General features: G+C 40.1%; 2 protein-coding genes across 6 annotated transcripts in view; one reads left to right on the top strand and one right to left on the bottom strand.

Moving 5' to 3' along the window:
* PIGB (phosphatidylinositol glycan anchor biosynthesis class B) overlaps positions 1 to 6886 on the top strand; it is a 24214-nt gene extending 17328 nt beyond the window's left edge. For both annotated transcript variants that reach the window (XM_083183873.1, XM_083183872.1), the window contains exon 12: positions 207 to 6886. In XM_083183873.1, coding sequence (XP_083039999.1) covers positions 207 to 326 — 120 coding nt within the window. In that variant the 3' untranslated portion in view covers positions 327 to 6886. The remainder of the gene's footprint in view (positions 1 to 206) is intronic.
* CCPG1 (cell cycle progression 1) overlaps positions 1155 to 12057 on the bottom strand; it is a 20130-nt gene continuing 9227 nt past the window's right edge. For 3 of the 4 annotated variants that reach the window (XM_083183869.1, XM_083183868.1, XM_083183867.1), the window contains 6 exons: positions 9997 to 10261; positions 7975 to 8223; positions 6767 to 6885; positions 5533 to 5658; positions 3247 to 4625; positions 1155 to 1763 (listed from right to left, as the gene is read on the bottom strand). In XM_083183869.1, the coding sequence (XP_083039995.1) occupies positions 1580 to 1763; positions 3247 to 4625; positions 5533 to 5658; positions 6767 to 6885; positions 7975 to 8223; positions 9997 to 10261 (2322 nt within the window). In that variant the 3' untranslated portion in view covers positions 1155 to 1579. The remainder of the gene's footprint in view (positions 1764 to 3246; positions 4626 to 5532; positions 5659 to 6766; positions 6886 to 7974; positions 8224 to 9996; positions 10262 to 12057) is intronic. The other variant, XM_083183870.1, reaches the window with a different exon arrangement.

Here is a 12057-nt window from a genome sequence, read left to right as displayed (position 1 = left end):
AATATTGCAGTCCTTACCAGCTTTACATACAGTGTGGGTGCAATCAACAGTTCTTTGTGTTCAAACAATAACCCTAGAGTTTCAAGTCCTAAACATTCAGTACAGTATGACAGGTTTTGCAAAACAGGAAACTACTGAAGCTTTGCTCTAAGTGGACACAGTAATAATGGAATGCTTACCTAATCAATGTTTTGTCTTGTTCCTAGGAAATAAGTTCATTTCTAGCAACAAATAGTTATGTGAGGACAACATCCATATTCCATTCTCATCTGCCAGAGGGCCGGACTGGAAGCCAGATATACATGTATGAACGGAAACTAAAATAAAGTTCTTCGTCTTTTGCACTACTAGATATGACCATATAATGACTTTATGGTCCATGAAAAGCCGCACTGGGATGATGTGAATCAGGGTGGCTACTTCGCAATCGGCAATGCTGTGACCCTTGATCTGACAGTCATTCCTTTAAAGTTATGTAGACCTGTTGCTGTAAATATTGCTTTATTGAGTCACTAGATAGCTTATTTAGAGTTCTCAGCGGTATAGCTGCTTAGTGCAGCCTAGGAGTACATTACTTACATTCTGTATTTCCTCTCTGGGAGCAATTGGCAGACACTATGATGGAGGAAGACTCATGCATAATAAAGCACCCCCGCCACCACCATGACAGTGTCAAGACTGCAAGAGATGCTAAAATTTTATAATTACACCACACTCCCTCTAATACGGCACCACAATTCTGTGCTCTTCACTACGAAGCGGAAGACCTGACTGAGTGTTAGCAAGTATGATACATGGCACTGGACCTAGTTTATTAATCGTTCTTTAAATATTTAAGTTGGCATTTTCTGATGATTTTACAGATTACATGATAAATCAGAGATATATATATATATATATATATATATATATATATATATATATATATATATAACACCCATATTTTGCAAAGCTGTACAGAGAATATTTAATGATTCACATATGGCTCATTGGAACTTAAGCGTCTACATTCCAGAACACGACAATCAAATACATGTTTTTCATCATAGCTTGTGTGTTCTATGCATAATGTAGGCCCTATTGTAAATTACTTCAGATAAAATGTACCCATTTTTAAATGTGCAATCTGACAACAAATGACAACCTTTATGAAATCCTTGTATCCTGTCTCTTTATTATTTTCTTACCAACAATGCAAGAACAACTTTTTTTTTTAATTTAAATCTCAAGGAAGAAATCCGTTAAGAAAGGGTTTTCAATTTTAATAGCCAAGATTCCATTCTTAGAAAAAGCAGTTGAACGATGCATGCCTAATAGGACACTAAGCAGATGTGATTACTTCTGTGATGCAGAACGCCATGCAACCAAACAAAAGTAATCTGTTCATTACTAAAATAAAACATTAGCAAAGCATTAACAAACTGCACAACAGAGAACACCAGACATTACTACAGTAGTAGAGGAAACCAGTGACTAGCCGTTAGCAGGATCGAGGGACTGTCATTCAACCACTATTATGGAGACACAGGATGCTGGCTCTAATAATTATGTCTACATGACTGAAAGTGTCCCATGCTGGTTAATATTTAGGATCGAAGGGCAGCTGTCCTAATTCTATTTCAAAACTTGCCATGTGTCTTCCATTGGCACGCCCATGCTTTTTCCACTTACATTCCCTTTTGTATCGTGGTAGTTGCTTCTCTTCCTGCTTTCTGTGTTTGTTACTTTCTGGATCCTTGGGAGGAGATATACTTTCAGGTTTTCTAGAAGAAAATATTGTTTTTTAATATATGTAGAAAGACTTTTTACATTGATGAAAACATGTATTTCAATATCTCTGAAAGCTGCAAGTGCATTCCATTTTAAGTTCTTGGAAACAAATGTGAATGTAGGACTTTCTAGGGTACAGTTCACCGGTCACAAACTTCTCACCCAACTCAGTTTATACTGGAGCCCAAAGACATATGACATACTACATACTGTTAAGGTGCATACACACTGGGCATTTTTGCCCAGTGTCTATGCACAGCAATGCATACACACTGAGCAATTTTCTCAGGGGTGGACAATTTTCCATAGCTGGATGCTACGGAAAGTCATCCTCCCCATCGTTCATCGGCTGGTAATAACAGCAGATGAGAGACGGCAATGATGCGGGAGCGCGCTTCAGAGCTCACTGCCGGGGCATTCGCACTGGGCGGCTTTTGACCTGTAAGCAGCTCAAATTACAAAACTGAGCTGCTTTCAGCTCAAAATCGCCCAGTGTGTATGGGCCTGTAATGTCAGTGACACAAGTATAACTTTTACAAGAAAGGATGGGCATGTCTTCTGGATGTTTGTAGCAGAATACTTCTTTTAAATCTGATGTCTGCTGTGCTGATGTCTCTATTTGGGCGATTTACTAAACCAATAATAAAATTTAGCAGTTTATGCAATGGATGAGACCCATACATTGAGCAGTTTGAATCTACAAGTTTGGAAAGTTAGTGGATATAGTATATTAGGAACAGATATGAAAATAAAGTGCACTTCTGGGGCTAAAAGTACAGCATTTTGAGGAGTTTACCAGGCATCGGGTTCTAAAAGCCATGGCTTACGATTGTATATATGCCCAAAATTTAACAGAGCAATTCTTTTACTAGCGAAACATGGCTTATAAAAGCAGCGTGTTGCTACATTTCAGGCATAAACCCAATCGGAAGCATCAGGTTTTAGAATCTGACACTAAACCCATGAGATTTATGTAAATTAAGGGAATCATATAAACTGTGTATTTCCTCCTTTGCTACAATATCTGTTAAATAAACCAATTTTGAATCCAATTCCAGACTTTTAAATCTGTGAAATTATGGGACTTTAAAATAATTTATGAGTAACAGTTACCTACCCCCAACACAGAACACAATAGCTACCTACTGCTAAAGCCCACATTGAATAGAAAATGTAGTATTCATTCACCAATTGTTTGCATCAATGTAAGAATACAACACTATGACATAGCCCTTTAGAATGGCTAACATGTTATGACTACACTATACAGTAGTACAACACAAACATTAGCTGTCAATTCACTTCTGTTTTGTCCCTGCGCAATGCTGCCATGTATGTGTGGTCTGTTGACACATATCTGTGGTAACTTGCTGGAATATGACATGTTTAGAAATATGCTCAAAATTGCTCAATATGACATGTTTAGAAATATGTTCAAAATTGCTCAATATGACATGTTTAGAAATATAAACCCACCTTGGTCCATAAGGTGCAGAATAAGTACTCCCAAAGAAATGTCTGTACACAAATTCATCAAGGTCTTCAAAGACTCCACCAGTGTTGGTCTGATATTGCTTCATATCTTCAAGGTAATCCTCAACATCCTTTACAAAATCAGTAAAGAGCATCTGATCATGAATGAAAATACCATTAGGAAAAAATCTATGAATGAACTGTTCTAGTTCCTTCCAGTGTTGGAAATTATCTACTTGTTCCTGTAAATACACATGCATCAAATCATTAAACTCTTCTACTCTCACCGGGTCCACTACCTTGTTGAAGAGGCTGAAGGACTCTTGGTGAGCACAGTCAAAAACACCAGAACAACCCTTTTGATTACCAAACTGGTAAGTGCTGCTCTTTTTGGGACCGATGAATTGCCAAGCAGTAGTATCTTCAAAGTCATCACTGTTCTGGTCACTTTTTGAATCTTCGTGTTCGTGTTGATTGGCTGTTGCCTTGTTTACAAAATGCATCCGAGACTCAGGCTTGAATTTGCGACGTACCGTGTGTGCTTCCTTGGTTTCTTCCCTCCTCCTTTCTGCTGGTTTTCTATGGCGGTTTTTATCAAACATATTTTTGGTGGAATCTTTAAAGTGCCTGAATGTAGTTTTCACAGAGTCCGAGAACTTCTTCAAATTCTCCTTCACAGCTTCCTTTGCTTGTTTGATCTTTTCCTTGTGATGCCTTACAAACTCCTTTGTTGAATTCTTCATTGCATCAAAAGTGTCCTTTACAGAATTGAAAAATGTATCCTTAGAATTCCTTTTTGTTTTGCCTTTTGACTTTTTTTCATCAGATTGATCTTGGTGAGTATGCCTATTTCCAGCTTCTTGTTTCTCATTTTGTTCCTTTGCTTCGATGTAAAGCCGTTCCCACAAATCTGAACGCTGTTGCTCAAAAGTTAGTTTTCTTTCCAACTCAGAAAGTCGGTCCTTCAAATGCTCAATTTCTATATTGCTATCGAGGGTGGCATCTGATGATCTCCTGTTACTTATTTCTTCAAGCTCCACCTTTAAAGAATCAGTAATCAGTCGTTCTTTGTCCAGTTTGTTCCTTAGTAACTGAGCTTCACTTAGAAGGGTCTCTTTCTGTGTGCGGAAACTGCGAACCTTTTGCCTTTCCTCTTTTAAGTGTTCTTTCAGCTTCTGATTTTCTGTCAGCACAACATCATGCCTTCCCTTGGTGTCCAGGTGTCGGATTTGTTCTCTTAACTTACGGAGCTCTTCTTTTAGTGAAGATAACACTTGCTCTTCTTTCTCTAAAGATTCCTTAAGATGCTGGTTTTCCAGTGCAAGGTTTTTGTTTTGTATTTCAGTAGTTTTTAAACTGGTTGCAAGGTCATTTGTCTCTAACTGCAACATTAAACAGGGAAACACGTTTACTATTTGGTTATTACTTATTTGCATGACTGCATATAATTATATCTGAACTTAATCACTGGTCTATTTAAAATACACTTAAAGAGTCATGTATATAATCCACATTTCTTTGTAATTGTGTCACATGAGAATATTTATTTTTATTGGAGTTCCTGCATCGTGTACTCCAAATTTCCATAAATTGGAAGTCCATAGAGGAGGGGCACTAAGGGCTATTTCACATGCTCCGGCTCCTGCCGGGCGGCAAAACCCTGCACGGCCAGGAAGCCGTGCCGCACTCAACAGTTTAGAATGGTGGGGATGGCCACAGCCTGGCAGTTGTCCCTTCCAGTGGTGGGATCCGGCTGCGGCCGGACCGTGGCCGTCCCGTGTGAATGGACACAATAGTGTCCATTAACAACTATTGTGCACGGCAAGGCTTTCTGCTCCGTTACTTTCAGTAGTATGATGCATGCTGATTTACACGCTATGCCACACAGAAAACACAGTGCACATATGCCAAAATGCCCCAACACTGGTGATGCCGCTATGTGTATGTGTGTGGGGGAGGGGGATGCATGTCAGGGCCTCTGTGAATCCAGCACTACCTCATATACATTTCAGTAACCAATACAAGTTTTAGATAATGAATATCAAATAATAAATGAGATATTTAGACAATATATAATTTCATCAATTGTTGGTATGCTGCATTTTCTATTACAGAAATGAACTTAAACATACAGTAGTAAAATATACTTTCTTTATCAAGCAAACTAAGCTTTATAGCCACACTTATTGCCATAGATGCACTCATCCTTAGGAGAATATTTATAGTGCATTTTATAATACAAATTGTAGAATAGAACATGTACATATAGGACAATAGGACATATATTACCTTTAACTCCGTGTGTTTTTGTTTAAGCATTTGATTTTCTTCTGTAATTTTATCCATGAGGCCCTCCAGAGATAGTGCCATATCTTGTTTCTCTTCTAGATCTTCTGTAAGATGCTCTTCGGGTCCCTGCAAATGCAGTACGTTTATTGACCTCTAAGAAACTAATAGCAACATTCTTAAATAATGAGTTTGGGACTTATACGCAGGGCAGCCGAGAGGAATGCCGGGCCTCGGTAAAATTTTAGAGGAGTGGCCTAAGTGTGGCCACCTCCTGCACAAGGCCACACCCCCAAAATGTTTAGAGGGGGGGGGGAAGAGAAAACTCTAAAAATGAAACTCAGCAGCACACACCTACAGCATGTGCTGTGCTTATACTGACACACTGTCATTGAGACACTCATGCTGAGCCTGCTGTCAGCACAGCACATTCTGAAGGTGTGTGCTGCTGTTGCTGCCCGGGAGGGACGGAGGGGGAAGGGAGGGGTCTGACCAGGGCCCCTCCAGCAAGCCCGGGTTATTAGTACCCGCTCCCCCCCCTCTTGGCTGCCCGTGACAGTCCATAAGTCGACATGAGTGGTTTGGATGTTTTTTCTGTTTTTGTTCTTTCTATACATGTGGAATACTACTGGGAACGGTAAAGTGTGCTGAGCGCAACAGTAGTGGAGCAAGGCATCTGTGCCAAAGCATGGTAAGCAAGGGGACGCGGTACACTAATTGGGGGTCCACATGCTCAGGAGTCAACATCTAGACTTAAATAAAAAGTGAAAAAAATGTATGTTGACCTTTTCATGTGTCGACCTTTTACTTATATTGACCTTTTGTGACTGTCGACCTTGTGTAGGTCAACCTAATAAACCACACCTATGACTTATCACCAACTGTACTGTAAAAGTGACGCATCACAAAGAAAACACTTCACTATTCATACAAAAGAATAAAATGATATATGTTAATAGAATATACACTGTAAACTGAGAACATTCCTGCTCTTACAGTAGACTTATATGGCAAAGTCTTACCTTTGCCTTTTACTTCAACTGTTACTCAGAGAACCATTTAAAAAGGGTCTCACACAATGCTGTTACAGTGTTGCCTTAAACATTCCACATCAAAGCTAGGCACAAAGCCGGTGGGCTGAGGATGGCATCTGAATACCCCAATGTGCTCCGACATTCGATGAACCCTAATATACTGCAAAGCAATTGTTTATCAGTATCAAGTATAACACACTCACCTGTTCAACTGTAGCTTCTTGGTCCCTCTGACACTGAAACAGATCATCTTTCATGTCATTTAGTTCATTTTCATAGATCTTTTCAACATATTTTTGCCGTTCCATTATCTGAATAGTTCCTTTGAAAACAATGAAGGAAATCAGGATCAATTCTATATCAATATAGAAATATCTATATATATTTTTTTTATCTATAGATAGTCTGGAATTAGCTCATGTTTAATCATTTTTCAGTATTATGTAATTGAAATTCATCACCAGAAATTAAAATGTAAAATATTTTTAATATCATGATTTAATAGATTTGTACTTTTCTTTTATTTCATTGGATCTTATGATTATGGTTTACCTCTCTGATACTCTATATCAGGGATAGGGAACCTTTGGCCCTCCAGCTGTTTGTTGAACTACAAACTGTATCAAAGCACTCTAGTATGTGTAGTTCAACAACAGCTGGAGGGCCAAAGGTTCCCCATCCCTGCTCTATATGGTCAACCTAACTATTCCTTACAGAGAACATTGCAGATTTAATGATGAGATCCACATTATTACTTCTTGACTATCACGTATTGATTTATTTTATTTATTATCTAATCCTTTCATATCATGTTTTATTCATTTGTATGCTCACGACTATCTGCGTTTTCTGTTGAAGTGTCATTCAATGTTGTACATTTGTATTCTTAAATGCAATTTAATTAAAACAAAAAGTCTTTAAAAAAATAAATAATAATAATAATCTGAGGGGGGTATTCAACCTGGAGGTCACGGTGGTCAATCTTGCTCGACCGCCGTGACCCTGTCCCGTTCTCGGTCAACTCAACCGAGAACATGCAGGCAGGGTTCAATGTCCCGTCTACAGTGGGAAGAAAAGGGGGCGGGGCCGCGAGTTGCGGCCGGGAAGAGGCGAGCTGCAGCCGTCAGCTTGTCACTTCCCGGCAGAACGAGCCCGACAGCTTGTGAAGTCGGGCTTGTTCTGCCGAGATACCCTGCTCAATGTTGTCGAGGAAAGGTAGGGCCCGGAGGCCATCTACCCCATGGGGAGATGGTCGCCAGTGATTGAATACCTCCCTTAGTATTTTAGTAATGTAAGTAATACAGTATTCAGCAACAAGAAGAGAGAATGGAAGCCCACACTGATAAGGATTGTAATAGCTGAAGTGATGTTTAACCGGAGCCATATTTGCTTATAAACAAAACAAACTCACCATAAAAATGTCCAAACCCCATACTTATTGCTATAAGCAGAGAAAGAATAATACACTTATTCAGGCTGCTACCCATCCGTAGCAGTGGTCTAGGCTCAGGAGGAATAGGCTGGTCAGCAGCAGGCCTGTTCTCGGACTCTGATCCAGACATGGTTGATCTCTTAGAACGTCGCCGTCGTAGAACAGGAACCGAATCATCGCTTGCTTCATCATTACTGGAGTCATTCATACTGTGTTGTGATGGAAACACTATGGAAAGAGACCAGTGCATTACTTTCTCCAAGTCTAAAGATAGTTTTTAACTGTTTCTTTATAGTGCATCCAATATAAATATATTATGCATGCATGTTTTTGTTACAATAATGATGTTATAAAGTTATTTACATATAATTAAATTAAGTTTGGCTAAAATGTAGATAATTTTTTAGCAAAAAAAAAAAAAGAGAGATTGGCACACAGCTTAAATTACATGCTGGTGAAGATAAAATAACCCTAACTGATTAATCCTGCTAATTGGAAAGCCTTATTTACTAATTTTCCTACAGCACTGATTGAATACCCCCCTTAGTTACTTACTGATAATTGTAGCTGATTCAAAGTCACATCTATTTTATTGCTTTGTTTTAGTCAGTTTTCGTCATAACTATTGCAAACTGGTTAGTGATACTGTGGGCGGTATCCAATTACCTGTCATTGCCTGCCTCACTAAGGTGTATAAAGCCAAATCTATACGTCAATAACATGCAACTTACCATATATACTCGAGTATAAGCCTACTTTTTCAGAACATTTTTTATGCTGAAAAAGCCCCCCTAGGCTTATACTCGAGTGAGGGTCCCACTTGAGTCAATAAGTTTTCCCAGTTTTTTGTTGTAAAATGAGGTCCCTCGGCTTATATTAGGGTCGACTTATACTCGAGTATATACGGTACTCACATTTCTGTGATGCAGGAACACACACACACACACACACACACACACACTAATAGAGTGCCTATATACAGTTACTGCTATCTGGCCTGAAGGAAATGTAAGGGACTGGTGCAAATAAACATCTGTAAGTCAGTGTACTATTAACATGCATTGCACAGTTGTTCAGAGGCAGCCAGGTTTCTGTGTTAGTGAGATATGTGCCGGGAGAGGAGACTCAACATTAATAATAATGTCACACCAGCATATTCCCATAAGCTGAAAGGACCATGCTCTCACTGCTCACTGAGCCATGCCCTTACATGTATCTTCCTCACTATACCAAAGAATTTCCTTTGTGCACAGGACATAAAATAAAATGAGAACTCCCATGGAAACTCAAGGCACATCTGAAAAAAACATTGACACAATATACCATAAAGTTGAAACAAATACCAATGTAAGGTAATATGTCTATGTATTGCCTACTATATATATTGTTCCAGAAAAAAATATAAAAAGTAGCGAAAGTACATCTTATTGTGGTGGCACAAATATTTCTATGTGCTACCCTCACTCCAATTCCATTCCCTTTACAGATTTAAGGGGGCTATTCAATTCTGTGCCGCACTATTCGCCTGTTCACGTCACACACCCTCCCTGAAAATGCAGTGTTTTCCCTGACACTCCCAGAAAACGTTGGTTTGTAGCGCAGAAAAGGCGGCTCCCTGTCAATCAACTTGTGAACGGCCTGTGATGAAAAGAAGTTGAGAGGAATTCATCGCACAGTGGCCTTGTGCATGTGTACTGCTAGATCATATGCATGCGCAGTCTATCAATAGTCATTCACCGAGTGACAATGCACAGCAGCGATCAGGTCTGAATTAGGCCCTATTTATACTTTCAGTCTAGAAGTATTCACCTTCAAAGATCATGGTGCATGCAAAGTACCATGCACAACCATTATATTTCCAGTTGGTTTAAAATAATGCTTGTCTGCATCATTCCCTGGTTGACATGGACACTTAGAATTGGAGTGAATATCAGAGTGACCAGGCTGCCGGTTATACAATATAGTGTCCTTTTACTGTTATAAAACTCATGACTGTCTTACCAGTTTCTGGTTGACTGAATGTGTACTGGCTACTAGAAGAAAAGCTCATGTTCATCTCTGTAATTCCATCCACATTTTCTGGAATCTCTTCCTCCTCCAAGGACCCAATATCATCAATCTTAGGAGGCTCTAAAGTAGCAATGTCAGAGTCATCACTGACAGCCTCACAATGAGCACCATCACCCAGCATGTGGTCCTCATTATGGCACGCTCCATGTGTAAGGGAGCTCTCTGATTTGGTACCAGAGCTAAAGGAAGACAAAAGCTGCAACAGACACAGTAAAAGAAAACTTTAATTAATCGTACAATCATGACAACAGAGGTCCAGGACCCTTTGTGCGGTTAATTAAAAAAACATACCATAAAAACTACAATAGGTGGAATCATTAAGGCTAACCAGTCCAATACTAAAGCAAACTGTCAAGGAGCAAAGGCCCAAGTTTACAGACTAATGGGCTTATTTATAACAGGGAAGTCCATCTTACAAACAGAACTTGCGATCTACAGCACCATGTATGCCCTTCACTGGCTTTATGCAGTTCTGCGGATGGGTGCTGGATGACTCGCCAACAGTCAGAATCCTGACAGTCAGTATAACAATATTGGAAACCTGACTGTTAATCTGCCCAACAGTGGCTATTCTCGCTGTTTTAGTTTTTTAGTTAATATTATGTTTAGTTTTATGTACCCTGTATTGTTCTGATGTGTGCGGTGAACCACTTGTGGCGCCTTATAAATAAAATCTAATAATAATTTTCAGTACTGGATAGCTTGGTAACCTAAAAAGAAACGGAGGTACAGATGTAGATCTCTTCCTTGCAGGGGCTGGTGAAACTATCGCTAGCTCCCAGCTCCTGCCAGGGGTGGCGCACGCACGAGATGCTCGCATGCCCCGTGGCAACGGAGCTCCACACCGCCTCCCCCGCCGGTCCACATCACCGCCCTGACCCCCCCCCCCCCCATACCCTGCCCATCTCCGCGAAGCGGAGATGGGCAGGGACCCACTGCCTAGCCGCCGAGAGACTGGAACACGCGTGCACGTGAGACGCATGCGCGTCCCAGTTTAATGGAGTCCCTGTCCGCCGGAGCTCGCCAGAGGGGACGTTCTGGCGGGCGCCGGGCAAGGACAAGGGCCGCTCCATCTGTATGTATTATCTCAATATGACATCAGGGAGAGTACCAAAAAAACGAATGCTTGATACTCGCGCGAGCAATGTGCAGGATCCTTAAGTCCAAAAGTATTATATGTATTTAAATATAAAATTTCCAGGGAGAAATCTATTTTTAGGAACGGTTTAAGAACTATAAAGATGAAAAACAGTTGAGCAACATCCATGTAAGCGAAGATTGGGCAACAAGGATGAAGTAATGTTGGCATTATTGCCTCACAGCACTGAGGTTATAGGTGGCATTAAATGCGTGAAGTGTGTATAGTCTCCCCATGCTTGAATGGGTTTTCACCAGGTACTCTGGTTTCCTCCCACACTGGCAGGTTAATGTGTGTGTACAAATGATATGGAATATAGACTGCAGGCTCCACTCGGACGAAAATTTACGTGAATGGTGAAATATTCTCTGCAGAATATGTATGCACTATATAAATAACTGGTAATACATAATAATAATAATAATAATATTATATTCTTCCTCTTCTTAAGTGTGTGGGAGTTTTCATTCTTTTATTTTAACTATACAGTAATTAGCACCTGAAGAAACAGCCTCCTTTATTCTCCACTTTACACACAGGGCACCCCTGATCACCTGTTCCATGCACTTCTTTACCCCAGTTTACTAAAACATGTGCATCTAAAGGGTACATTTACTAAAGCTTCTAAAAGTGAAAACTGGTGATGTTGCCCATAGGATGCAATAGAGAAAGAATAGCTAGAATCTGATTGGTTGCTATGGGCAACATCCCCATTTTTCATTTTTAGAAGCTGTAGTCAATTAATACCCCTTTTACACCAAAAATCCCGGATCTGACCCGGCATTTGGAAGAAGGATCCAAGCCAGGTCGGATCCGGGATTTTCTCCATTTACACTGCGGTGCCCACCCGCAGT

The sequence above is a fragment of the Crinia signifera genome, chromosome 4, assembly GCF_055691185.1.
Source record: "Crinia signifera chromosome 4, ASM5569118v1, whole genome shotgun sequence".
NCBI lineage: Eukaryota > Metazoa > Chordata > Amphibia > Anura > Myobatrachidae > Crinia > Crinia signifera.
This window is presented reverse-complemented; position numbering and strand designations above follow the sequence as displayed.